The following is a 13,983-nucleotide window of genomic DNA, read 5'->3' on the forward strand; positions in this document are numbered from 1 at the left end:
AATAAAAATTTATAGTATTATAATAGTAATTTAAGTTTTTATGTTAATAAATACCTATCATTAATAACATATTTCTGGTTTCAAAATTTCAATTAAACTAATCATACAATATAATTATTTTTAATAAAATTTGTTGATCAAAAGACGTCCATTAACTAAATTATTTAGGGTAAATTACATATTTAGTACTTAAATTATTTTTAAATTATCGTTATTTTTTGAGATATCGAGTTTAAGCAGCTAAACTCAATGTCAAATGATTAAGAGTTATATCTAAATAAATATTCTATTATATTTACCTCACATATTCATCATAAAATTCTAACAAGCTGTTGTTACCATCACCGTATAAAGATCTATCAATTCCTTAGATTAACTCTTCATCATCGATATCCACATATCAGAAAAAACTTCGAACAAATATCACTTATGTTGCATTTTCATCATATTCCTAATTTCATGTATCAATCAAACTCCAGGAATAGGAATGTTCTTAACTGCAATCCATGAACATTTCACTCGTAGCCCATTTGAAAATGATTATTTTTATAATTGAATGGTCAAAAGATAATTTTATTAATAATTAAATGACCTTGATGTGATTTACCCCAAATTTAATGCAACATAACGACCGGACTCTATGGTCAAGTTCTTTCCTCCAGCTCGGGTGCATTGGTCGGTGCTTTCGAATTGCCCTTGCATTTGTATCGATCTCGATCTTCGATTTCTTCTCCTAATTAAGCTTGATCTGGAATATTACGGTGTCAGATCTCTCCGGTTTGAAGTAAGAATCTTCATTTATATCCCTATTTTGTTTAATTGCAAAGATAATTGATGGAATTGAGCTTTTTTTAATCCTTTTCATGTTCCTACTTTTCTCTCGAGGAATTAGGTATTGTATTAGGAACTTTATTTATTTCCCTTTAAAGATCGTGGAGGTTGATAAAAATGCCTGTAAGGCCGGCACAGTTGTCATTTAGGGATCGGACGCAAGAATTTCTGAGCGTAGCGGAGAGGTTAAAGAAGTCGATCACGGCTGGATCGAGCCAAAATGGGCCGAGTAGTAGTAGTAGTTCGAGAGCGGAGGACAAGAGATCTGTGGTTGCGCATCAATCGGAGTTTAATAGGAGGGCTTCTAAGGTTGGATTGGGGATTCATCAGACTTCGCAGAAGCTTTCTAAGTTAGCTAAATGTAAGTGTTTATGCTTTATACCTGCTTCATTTACATTTAGAATTTTGTTTTTTTTTTTCTCCAAAGGATTTGCATGGTATAGTTCTTAAAAAGATGAAGGTAAGCCAGGCACGTTTTATTTGAAACCTGAAATTTAGCTGCTCGGGTGTGTAGCTTAGAAATTTATGAGCCCCCGAGAGGAGTGATAGATTCAATGGGCTTATGGGAAGTGCAAAAACGAACTTCGATACTTGAAACATTTCCATCAAACAATGATTTGGAATAACGTACTTGATCATTAGTGTTGAATTAACAACTGCTAGAGCTTGATCATGAGAGTTTAAGCGACGAATCGACCAACTCCAATCTTGTTTGTCTTGGTTTATATTGTACTACTGTTGTAGCTGAGCTTGATGAAATTCCAATGTGCACATCTTTCAATGACGGATATCGAAGAAGACAAACAGACTAGATACTGATAAAAGTTTATTGTTACCATTTTTCTTACCATAGTTACTATGATCCCAGATGTTTTCCACTATCGTAAAAAATCCCACTTACTTTGCAGTGGCCAAGAGGACTTCAGTTTTTGATGACCCTACTATGGAAATCCAAGAGCTCACTGCTGTCATAAAGCAGGATATCACTGCCCTTAATTCTGCTGTGGTAGACCTTCAGCTTTTCTGCAATTCTGGAAACGAAGGTGGTGTCTCCAGTGACACATCTAGTCATTCAACCACAGTTGTAGATGACTTGAAGAATCGCTTGATGAGTGCCACAAAAGAGTTTAAAGATGTCCTCACCATGCGGACAGAGGTAAGGCTGAGTTTTTCAGTTTGTTTGCTATCTGTTTAACTATTTCTTGTAGTAATTTCATTTAGAATTCATTCCCATGACAATCAACAGCAATTGAATTTCCTTTTCCAGAATTTAAAGGTTCATGAGAATAGAAGACAGTTATTTTCTTCCACTGCTTCAAAGGATTCTCCAAATCCTTTTGTACGGCAGCGCCCCCTGGCTGCCAAATCTGCAGCCGGAGCTTCAAACAACCTTCCACAATGGGCTAATGGATCTGCATCTTCATCTCAGTTGTTTCCAAGGTAACAACTTATTCTGATATTTTGCTCTTAACCTCATTAACCAGAAAATAATAGAGCACTTATTTTCATAACTTCCTAGTCCATTTAATGATAAATTGTTGTTTGATACTCATGGAACAATTCTTAAAATTTCCTCTTGTGCAGTTTTAGCAGTTTATGATTAGTTTAGCCTTTGCACATTATTTTTGGAGCACTCTTTTTCCTCCACCTAGGTTTAGGGAGGTTTTTTGATGAGGCCCTAATAATGTGTATTCCTACCTGCAATAAAATTTCTTTATTTCAAAAAAAAAAAATGATTAGTGCATATTGCCCCCTTTTGTGCCACAACTGTATCTTCTTGTTTGCTTTTATGCAGTACCATGTACTTGTGATGGTTGATGTTGCACGTTTGCTTTTATTCTTCATATTTTTTTCCTTTTAAATATTTATTTCTTTTTCCATCTTTTTGGAATCAACTACTGTTGACTATTTTTGTTTTAATCTAATTGGGTTGTACTTCTTATTTGAACCATATCTACTTGAAATTCTGCATGACGGTGAAACTTCATTTTTGGTTTTTAATTGAATAGAAAGCATGATAGGGAGAGTCAGCCATTGCTTCAGGAGCAGCAACAGCAGCAACAACAAATGGTTCCATTGCAAGACAGCTACATGCAGAGCAGAGCTGAAGCTCTTCAAAATGTAGAATCCACTATTCATGAGCTAGGCACCATATTCAACCAGCTAGCCACTCTGGTTTCTCAGCAAGGAGAGATAGCTATCAGGTTTTCTATTGAAAGAGCTTTGTTTTTCATATATATGAATTTATTTATTTTTGCTAATAGCAGAGTTTCACATAATTGCATGGTTGGGCTAGAAAAATGATTGAATTCAATAATCAACAAAAACTAATGGTGGCTTCGTCATGGCATTTAAAATTATGTGGAATTAATAATGTAATTGTTACCAACTACTAGTTGGTATGTAGCGCTAAGTCCTTTGAACAACCACCGATGTTTGAATCCCGACTTTGTGAATGGAGCAAACTGGTTGGGAGGGGTCGTCCCCATAATGAGTCTATGTAGTATCCGCTCCGGATTACTCAATCAATGGATCAGATATCGATGGTTATACAAAAAATCGTGATTTTTTTTTTTTCTGATTGAGTACTTGGGAGTATTTTAGAATTCATTTGTTGTGTTTCTTGCATATGGTGGTGACTGTCGAGAGAATTCCCACCGATGCAAAATAATTTTACCTGTATGAAGAATATGGAAGTATAAGTTTATATTGCCGTCTAGGCCTTTTGACTGAGCTATGAACCACCATTGATTGAACTGATGTTTTCTTTACAGGATTGATGAGAACATGGATGACACCTTAGCAAATGTGGAGGGAGCGCAGGGAGCATTGCTCAAGTACCTAAACAGCATATCGTCCAACAGGTGGCTGATGATCAAGATATTTTTTGTTTTGATTATTTTCCTTATGTTTTTCCTATTCTTTGTGGCATAGTTAATAAGGTGACAAAGGCGAGTTTGACCCCAACACCCCCCCCCCCCAAAAAAAAAAACCCAGATTTAGCCGAGACTCGAAAGAGAGAACTGAAAATGATGATGCCTTTTCTTGATTGCTCTATTCTTTTCATATACACCTTTTTGCTTTAACCCACAATCCGGTCCTGCTGAGTTATGATTGGATCCATTTTGATTACTGTGATGTGTACGTACCATACAATATGCTGTGTATAAGTACGTGTAAATTGTACAAGGTTTTTTAAAACGAGAATGACAGAAATATAGATTATTATTAGTAGTAGTAGTAGTATTTTGGATGTTATTTGACAGTATTTCCTAATGTGCCAACTAAATTAATTAAGGCACAAGCCAAAAGATTTTGGTGGTAAAGAAATTATTGTTATTCTTTGAGGTATTGAGTTTGAGTACTGAGAATATTAAGAGTATAAACTTTCAATGTCAAACGGTAAAGAGTTATTAATGGATACATACTTAAACTATCAATTTTGATTGATTTTAATACCTAAACTTTTATTTCCCAAAAAAAAACTTAGTGTTAAATTTTAAAGAATACTAAAACGAAACAAAAATTAAACTTTAGAAATGATCTTAAAAAAAAAATAAAAGTTCAGATACTAAAACATATCAAAATTAATAGTTTAAGTACTAAACATATAAATTACCTTTAAATTTATCCAGAGAATAAAGTAAAAAATCAGAAATAAATCGGAAAAAAAAGAAATGTGCAAACTGCAAAAGTAGGCAAGAAAGAAAAGACTGCAAGTTAAAAAAAGTAAATTCATTTTCACTGCTTTGAAACCCCCTTTACAAAGCCTAAAATTCCTGCAAATTCTGCAATTATATAATATCTGTGTGGGTAATTAATTACATGGTAGTAAATCAATTCCATTCTGACAGCAGTAAGTAATCATACATGTTCAATGCCAATGTGGTGGGTACACCGTAATAATTTGGGAACGGTGACAGTAGAAATGCCGTGTTTTATGCCAGTCTTGTGAGTCACAGTCAAGTGAGTGTAACAAGCTCAGTCTCACCCCGTAAGACAACCATAAAGAATGGAAGGGACGACCACCCAACACATAAGAAGAAAGACCATCAAACTGTATGCAGCTGGCACGTTCAAATACCAAATTCCAGGGCATCAATATACACATATTATACTCCTATTACTACTTCATATGTATTTTTTAAAAATTTCTACGTATTACATTAGTAAATTCTTTAAAACACAGAGCTTCTATAATTATTGCCCACCCTTCTCTCACCTCGTCGATGGTTATCATGTGGTCCGGAGAGTGAGCTCAAGATGATGGTTGCGGTTGTCCCCGACATCGAGTCCAATATATTCTCCCCAACCTCGCTCTTGCAAAGAGGACACGATGCATTGATCTTAAGCCATTTATCCACACATTCCTTGTGCATGAAGTGAGAACATGGTAGCTCCCTCAGCTCATCGTTATTTACGTATTTCGCCAAACAAATGCAGCACACCTATTCAAAATCCGAGTAGTGCCAATATTATTAGTAAGCATGAGACATGTTCTGAATTATCAAAATGATAATGAAATGAATCACTCACTGCATCTTCTCCAGAGATGACACGTTCCTTTTCTGTTCCTGCAGCCACGATGCCACCCTCACTGGCACCCGAGTTGATTTCCTTACCATCACTGTTTCTACTTTTTTTCACCTTGAACTTGTAAGTAGGCAAAGCCTCTATGGATTCAGGCGTCGCTCCTCTGGCTTGCGATAGATCCTCTCTAAATCCAAGGACAGAAATAATACAAGGCAGGCAACAACAGATAGTAGCGCATAGAATAAAGGGTATTGCATATCCGATACAACTAATCGTAAGAAAAACTATACACAACCTGGAAACAAAAAAAGAAAGAAAAAAAAAAGATGAGTTCTCCAGAGAAGTACAAATCAAAGTTAAATGCAGGATATGCCGACCAGCAATGATCATCAGTACCTGTACATGTTAGGAGCCTCACTGGCAGATGAATGCCCACCAAAGATCCAGACATTTCCGACCACAAACCAAACAGCAAAGAAGCAATCTAGAATCATTTTTAAGTATTCCACTAGTATTTTAATTCTGCATTACAAAAAAAAAAAGCTGATTGAAAAATGAAGGTGATTATTTCTATACTTGAAGTTCATATCAGATGATAGGTTCATTATCTTCTACATATGAGGGCCGAGGGGGAACATTTTAGGGGAGATTTATTAAATCTCACAATGGTTGAGGGTATCTTGGATGCATAAATATAACAAGGGTTGCTCTAGCTATTGCTCATTGGCTTTAGGTTGGATGCTCGTCTTAAAACTTAACAAATATAACACACATAGCTTACGACAGGAGTTATTATTCTCTGCTTATCACCCCTCATTTCAAAATAAGAAAACTGTACCTGGCATTTATCACTCCCATGTTTTGGCCACCTCTAGGAGATGTAGTTGCATTACGATGATCACCCCCATCAGAAGTCCTTGTAACAGAGAGCGAAAAGGATCTGACAGGGGCATTATTATGTGCAGAATGACGATTTTGAGCAGTGTCTTGCTCAGAAGCCTGGTTACGATGACGATAACGCCAATAAAGAAGAGGGAGGGTCGCTACACATCCGGATGAATAACCTACAATCCAAGCGAACAGCGGTGTACGGGATGCTCATATCGTGACAAAGACAAGACAACAATAGATGCTACAATCTGGCTCACTGTAAGAACCAGTTCAACAGAAATCCACAAAACAGAATTTAATGGACTCCTCCTACGGGAATCTCCTCTCCTTACAGCAGATGAGGTTCTTGAGTTAGTACCACTGAAAGAAAATGTTGAAGGTTGTGAAGCTAGCGCTCTTGCACTAGTAGAAGGTCTGTCTGCATGCTGCAAAACATCCAGCCCATTCAAAGTTGTTTCAGAAGATAAGTTTGATGAAGAAGCATCGCCACTCCTTGGCATGTCAATAACATGTCCACTAAAGTCACTTGGTTGCTCCATTAACAATGGACAAGTGTCACCTTGATTTTCAGACTGAAGCCCCAAAGAGGGAACACCCATCTAAGTTCAACACAACCGGAAATATGAAAGCATGGAAACCTAAAACAAGGTTACTGGCTTTATGTACCACTTTTTAACTCCGCTGAAACAACGGGCACCTTTTTCCCTGGGATTTTTCAAGCTCTGATGATTGACTTAAACAATTTGGCAGCATATAAAAGGATAAATTAACAATTCCTATAAAATAGAGAACGAAAATTCAACCATGTCAGAGTAAAGATCTCAACCTTTCCTCTCCCTAGAGGACATGAATATACAATTATTGTTAAGCATAAATCAAACCGAAAGGGAAAAAGACATACTGGACCCATTCATTTTTATTGTAAACCCGAAGAAAACCTAAAAACCATAAATCCCCACCAAATGAACACCATTGAGCTTAACAATCCTAATTAATACATGGGTGAAAGGATTCATGTATAACCTAAGTATGTATACTTTCTGAAATATAAATGAAACAAACATGACTTCGTCTTAAAACATCACATCCCCTTTCCGATAAATGAAAGAATCAAACACTCGCCAGTTCCCTCAACCGAGCAAATGCTTAAAAAATCTACATATACCCACTTCATTTTTTTAGTGAAGTGGGGGAAATCCGGATACAATTCCTAAAAAAATCTTAAACTAGCTCAATGATGATAAATGATTCACTTCCAAAGCAAAGGAAATTAACTTTGCTTAAAGAAGTAATCTTTTTGACAACAGTGGAAACCACCCTCGCTTCTCAAACGATTAGTGTCTTTAGCTGTGAAATAATTTTTTCTTGAAAGAACACTAAATTAAAAATCGATAGCAACCCTATTAAGATCGAACCAGTAGCATACCCCTTGCGGGGGGGAAAAGCACCGGGCTCCTCGATCAACAAGAAACTCGATTCCTCCTCCTGAGCCGCGAAAGGGGAAAGCGTTGACTAATACTCAACGAAACGATCAGCCCCTAAAATTTTGAGATGCGAAATCGTACCGGAAAGGACTTGGGGGAACGAGAAAGTGATAATGGACAGCCGGAGCTGAGAAGTGACCGGAGACGATGAAAACGGCTACGTTCGATGAGTGAACGGACGCTAGCTTTAAGCTGAAGGGACTTTGATTGTTGGGTATTTATTTATTGAGGTGAGGGATGATTATATTTATATCATGATGTTATGTATGGACTGGATTTGGACCCTCCATTGCAATTGCATGGATCATCCATTGAAATGGTAATTAAAAATTGAATTAATCCTACTTTTGAATCAACAATATTGATTTAAGAGAATTTAATATCGTTTAAATAAAAATAGAAAACTCGTTAAGAGATTCACTCATTAAAGTTGGATATACAATCCGAGTCGATCTAGATTAATCAGGTTCATATTGATTTGGATTTCTCTCAAGCTATGCGGTGGCTGAGGGTTCTTACCGTTGGATTATCCCTAATTTGCCGCCCTTATTCATTTGTTTTTCGTTGTTGGATATTGCATGCGTCAATAGGACTTGAGGTGTAAACAGATGTCAACCTATTAGGAAAATAATTTGGAAAAACAATTTAAATATCATATAATAAATTTAACAGTAAACAATATCAATTTAGTTATGGAAACGTTCGATGAGTGAACAGCCGGATCTGAGAAGTGACCGGAGACGATGAAAACGGCGACGTTCGATGAGTGACCGTTTAAGTTGGATATCTAAATACTGATTACGCAACCATTTTACAATAAGAATTGGTATATATATCCAGTAATGCCAATTCATGTGAATAATGTTTATGTAAAATTTAGTGAGATGGATGCACCGCCAGTGTGGATATCATCAGCTGGATGCGGAAAGCGAGAGAACACTAACCTCTTTTGATAAAAGATGGCTTGATCTCTCCACCCCACAATTCCCAAAGTGAATCGCTTGATCGGTCCGTTTAGACACCGAGTGGGCGCATGATCTCTACTAGGTGCTCCTAGGCCAAATTATCTGTTAAAGCTCCGCTATCAAACAACCCAATCACCTACCGCATAATTCAACTATGATAAAATCCAATGCGTCTTTTCATCGATGGTTTGATCAGCATCATGCTGACGTGGTAATTTACGGTTCAGGATATTAATGTTATAATCTATCTTTTATACTTGAGTTACCAATTTAGTTAATCTGACATGTTATCCGTCACGTTATCAATTACCCTAAACTGTCACTTCAATATCGTAAACTGCTATGTCAACACTGTAACGGTCTACTACAAATAACGTTGGCCAAAGAATCACATTGGACTTGTTTTCTAAGTTGAGAGATCACACTAAAAAAAATAATATGAGAGCTACGTTGATTTTTTTAAAATGTACATAATTTTTATTCATATTCTATCCATAGTATACCATTTTTTCCGGTAATTAGTTTGAAGGAAAATTAAATTAAATTCACAATTTCATATTGGTAGTAAAAATACAAAAACAAAACTTAGAAACTTTCAGCTTCTTCTTCAGACACAAAGGTTTGAAAGAAATAATACTGTTGATTAAAAATAAGCATATAATGGAATACAAAGCATCCCTCCATTGGAGAGGCCGGCCGGCCGCGAACCACCACTTGCAGTCTTCCATAAAATCTCATGTTCATTCCACACAAAGAGAGAGAGGAAGTGCAAGTTTTAAGTTTCAATCCATATTGTTTCTTCTACAGGTTCAGACCTTTGTTTGATTCTTCAGCTTCAAAGGAAGGAGGATCATAAAGATCAACCTCTTTGGGAGGTTCACTCTTGCTTTTTCCATTTGTTGGTTTGCTTCCCTCTAGTGCACCCACTTCTCTGTGACTTTCGCTTCTTCCCGGACTCTGACTCCGAGGAGATTTACCCGGAGCTTCGTATAGGTTTATGCCCCAGCCCCAGCTTTGGATCATTGCCTCTTCATCGTTCACCTTTGTCTGAAACGTCTCGAGTAATTCAACCACTTGGCTCATGAAAGGCCTCCATTTGGGGTTTTGGCTAAGGCATCGGTGTGCCAAATTGGCTACCTTCATTGCAGTTTTAGCTGAATACTGGCCTTCCATTCTAGGGTCTAAGATCCTCTTGAGTTTTCTTATTATGGACTAATAGAGGACGAGCCCATTCAACCAGGTTATGTTCTCGACTAGGCCTGCTCTTGTCCATTGCTCTTCTTCCGAGGAGCATCTCGAGTAACACGACTCCAAATCCATAAACATCACTTCTTGCCGTTAAATGGCCTGGTCATATCAATACTGCAACTCGGTTAGCCTTTATCATTTATAGTACCGTCATAACTGAACATTATGAATCTATGAGTAGCGCTTAGGGATGGATATAACAAAGAAGAGCATCACAGAACTTTTCTATTACACTTCTATCAGGCAGTTGAAACAATGTCTTTAGAATACAAATATGATTCATGCATAATAAATACTTTTCTCAAGTCAAAAAGCCAACAAACAATTCTAATACACAAAGAATTTGCCTGTAAAAATAAAATTGAAATAGTTCCAAAATTACTATGGAATTTTGACATTTGATTTCACATGTTGTATTACGCATTTTTGGAATATCGCGACGCATACCACTAAAACACCGGAACATGTTCAACAGAAACAATACTTCCAACTTCCGCTGAACTGAACAAAATTTTAATAACCACAAATAAAGAAAGAAAACGATTCCATCCAATGCCAGGGCAGCTTTTAAACTCCATTAGCAGGACAATAGGCGACATATACCAGGCATATTAAAAATAATTAAAGGTTAATCTAAAAAAGAGTTTAACGGTCTTTTTTAACACCACTAAGAGAAGCCTATTAATAATTTATAAAGAAGACCCTATCATTATGACTTAAAAATCTTCCTAATTTTTGGCAAAGATGAAGAATTCCAGTTCCATTGTAACAGAATCATTAATTACTAACCAGTCATCACATATTCAGGAGCAGCATATCCATATGTGCCCATTACTCTTGTTGACACGTGGGTCTTGTCTCCCATTGGTCCTTCCTTCGCAGTCCAAAGTCCGAGAGCTTGCATTGAAGTCCTAAAGGTTAAATGCATATTTAGAAATAAAAACTAAAACTTCCTAAACAGAGAACATGGAAAGTTGAACTTAAGTATAATCCTTGTCATGTGGCTTTTGACTTTTAGGAGCTATAATAAAACTAAATTTCTGATCGTAGAAATTTCTTTAGAAAGGGTATGGAACTGAGAAAAGATCATATACAAGTTTATTAGTCTTCCCATTTTAAAGATCCATAAAATATATACACTTGATTAATTGTTCAGCCAACTGATGAAAACAAAAAATTATGACTAACACATCCAGCAAGATATTTGACGTCTTGAAGTCACGGTATATGATGGGGCTTTCCGCATCATGAAGAAAAGCAAGCCCTTTTGCTGCATCTAAAGCAATCTTCATTCTTTTTGACCAAGTCAAACTACAACCAACTCCTACCAACCAAGAATAAATAGGGTAAATAAAAAATGCTTTTGTTCTTTCTATAGTGGAGAACAGTACCTCTTTCCTTGATATGCATGCTATTGATCAATGCAGATGCTTTTAGCGGGTATATTTATAGCTCTTATCTCCTAAACTAGACTTAAAATTAACTTTCCCCCCTAAAACTTACTGCGAAAAGATGTTTTCGAGGCTCCCACTTGCCATGTATTCATAGACAAGCAGCCGATGATCATCTTCGCAGCAATATCCAATAAGCTTCACAAGATTTGGATGGCTGAGTTGTCCTAGATAGTTGACTTCAGCCTGCAAAACAAAGATTGAGGCACAAACAGAAGCAAGTGTATTCTTTGTTGAAAGGAAGGAAAGCACACAATGATCTAACTTATCAACTTAAAACATTTCTTTCCAAGTACCATTTACAGGTCGTCACTGAACTTTAAATACACTTTCACTTTGGTGACCTAACTTTTAAAACTTACATCACAATCAATAAATTTGCATTGTAAGAATTAAAGTTCGCTGACCCAAATGAAAGCACCCTAAAAGTTCAATGACTACAAGTGTAGTTTAACCTATAAAATAATATGAAAAACCATATCAATCATTTAATTTATTTTGCTCAATTATAATGCCTAAAAGCATATGCATACCTATCTATGACAATCATTTAATGCTTAAGTTACACTTCTCTTATCCAAACTCAAAGTAGCATAATTAAAAAAAATTAAAATAAAAATAATAGATTTGAATTGGACCAAGAAACTTAATGCACTTGAAATTGAATCAAACAACTATATTAATAACATGATAGGGTGAGTGTACAATTAATGTATTCCTTGTAATACTATAACAGAATCTACTATATATCGAGCAGTCTTCCCCAGCTAGATAACTTTTCATATTGTCCTCTCAGTTTTATTTGGAGGAGGGAGGTTGTATTGATAAGTTTGTACCAGTGTTGGCAATGGTATGAAGATTATGAATCCATAAATGTAGGTATGGCACAAATAAATCATAACAGCTCAAATTAAAGGAATTCCATAGAATATGCCAATTAAACAATACAAGGAGATTACCAGCCATTCTCTGTCACCTTGGAAACCGTCAGGATTAAGCTCCTTAACAGCAACAGCCGTAGATTTGTAACCAGGTCTCACATTTATCTATTACTCCTTTATAAACAACCCCAAAGCCACCATCGCCAAGAATATAGTCGGACGAAATTGCTTTGTAGCCAGCCTCATCCCCCATATGTGAATATATCAACGTTACTATATCCAGGATTCTTCCGTAGATCTTTGACATCCTTGGCTGTCAAAGCAATAAAGCTTGGGCTTCTGGTTTTGAGTGAGTCTGAGTTTCTTGTTGTTTGAGGATGAAGTAGTTTTAAGTCCTCCATCTGAAGTTGTTCATGATAAAGTAAGACTTACAAGAACGGAACATAGGCATCCATCTTATTTAAGAATTCTATCATGCAGTTTAGAAAAGATCGGTCACACAAGGCATAATTGGGAAGCACTCAGCGTTCAACCTGTAATGATTTGTTCAAATTCAACCCAAGCAATTACTGTCATGATTCTCTAGTTCATGCTGGTTTTTGCAAATGTACAGCATATAACAAGTTGTGAACTTTTAATTTGCTAAAAAAAAAAACGCTTGCACCATCTTGATTTGAGTTTCCCACACTACAACTCTTCAGTTGAGCAACACTTCACAAATTTCAACCTAAAATGTATCACAATCATAATCAAGACCAAAGAACAAAGTATGAACAATGTCAAAAGCTAATAAACTTCTAGCAATCAAATACGCAAAAAAATTCAAATATAACATCGGGAGCAGGATAACTAAGTAAAAACCACCACAAAAGCATGAAAAACATAAAACTGATACACAACGAGAGCTAGAAACTTAAACTAAACAGATAAAAAAAAGACAAAAATCACAAGAGAAAAACTAAATGAAATTGAAAACAACCTGGAGCCTTACTGTGAGATCGATGCGACTGTTCTTCAATGCTAAAACAAATCCCCATTAATCCGTCGAACCACACCCCGAAAACGAATCTGAGTTCAGATTTTGTTCTACCTATTGCTCTATATTACATTACACTAGGTAGGGTAATCTTATATCAGTCCAAATGAACAAATCTTAGTCAATGCTGTGAAAAGAGAAGATGGGATCTGATCTATGACCGGGTCTCGACGAAGAAATGCAGCGATCCAGTTTGGCGAACGAGGGAAAACGACAGCGCGTAGAGGAAGATTGAAGAACACTCAAAAACTACAATTTAGAAAGTGAAAGGAGGAAAGCCAGAGCGAGATGAAGAGTTTCTTTTACAGTTGATATTATCTTTTGGGGGCAGTTGGATTGGGTTGGTCTTTTGCATTATTCGGAAGCACAGCCGCGAAAAACGCCGAGTAAAACGGGAACCATGTTTTTGGTTGAATTGCATAAATAGTGCTTCTATTACCTTTTTTTTTTATCATTCTTACAAAAAGGTATTAAATGTCCTTGTACTTTTGAAATAAATCAATTTGGTATCATATTATTTTTATCTCAACATGACCCTCCAACTCGGAAAATAAACTCAATGTGACCATTTGATCAATTTTTTTCGTTGATCGTTACAGTGCTAACATGATAGTCACGATATTGACAAGGCAGTCTAGTGCAATAGATTAACGTGGTAGATGT

At 36.2% G+C, this 13,983-nt stretch overlaps 1 protein-coding gene and 2 pseudogenes across 1 annotated transcript; 1 reads left to right on the top strand and 2 right to left on the bottom strand.

Moving 5' to 3' along the window:
• The first annotated feature begins 706 nt into the window (after positions 1-706).
• On the top strand, positions 707-3,878 carry LOC120179470 (syntaxin-32-like). Its single transcript, XM_039185057.1, has 7 exons — positions 707-784; positions 893-1,192; positions 1,740-1,987; positions 2,099-2,271; positions 2,841-3,035; positions 3,606-3,782; positions 3,835-3,878. The coding sequence occupies exons 2-6, from the start codon at positions 949-951 to the stop codon at positions 3,763-3,765; spliced, it is 1,020 nt and encodes a 339-aa protein (XP_039040988.1). The 5' UTR covers positions 707-784; positions 893-948; the 3' UTR covers positions 3,766-3,782; positions 3,835-3,878.
• Positions 3,879-4,699: 821 nt separating this feature from the next.
• LOC120179458 lies at positions 4,700-7,954 on the bottom strand (annotated as a pseudogene).
• A 1,339-nt stretch (positions 7,955-9,293) lies between these two features.
• On the bottom strand, positions 9,294-13,653 carry LOC120179479 (annotated as a pseudogene).
• Positions 13,654-13,983: the final 330 nt, after the last annotated feature.

Source organism: Hibiscus syriacus, unplaced genomic scaffold (assembly GCF_006381635.1).
Source record: "Hibiscus syriacus cultivar Baekdansim isolate YM2019G1 unplaced genomic scaffold, ASM638163v2 tig00003632_pilon, whole genome shotgun sequence".
NCBI classification, from domain to species: domain Eukaryota; kingdom Viridiplantae; phylum Streptophyta; class Magnoliopsida; order Malvales; family Malvaceae; genus Hibiscus; species Hibiscus syriacus.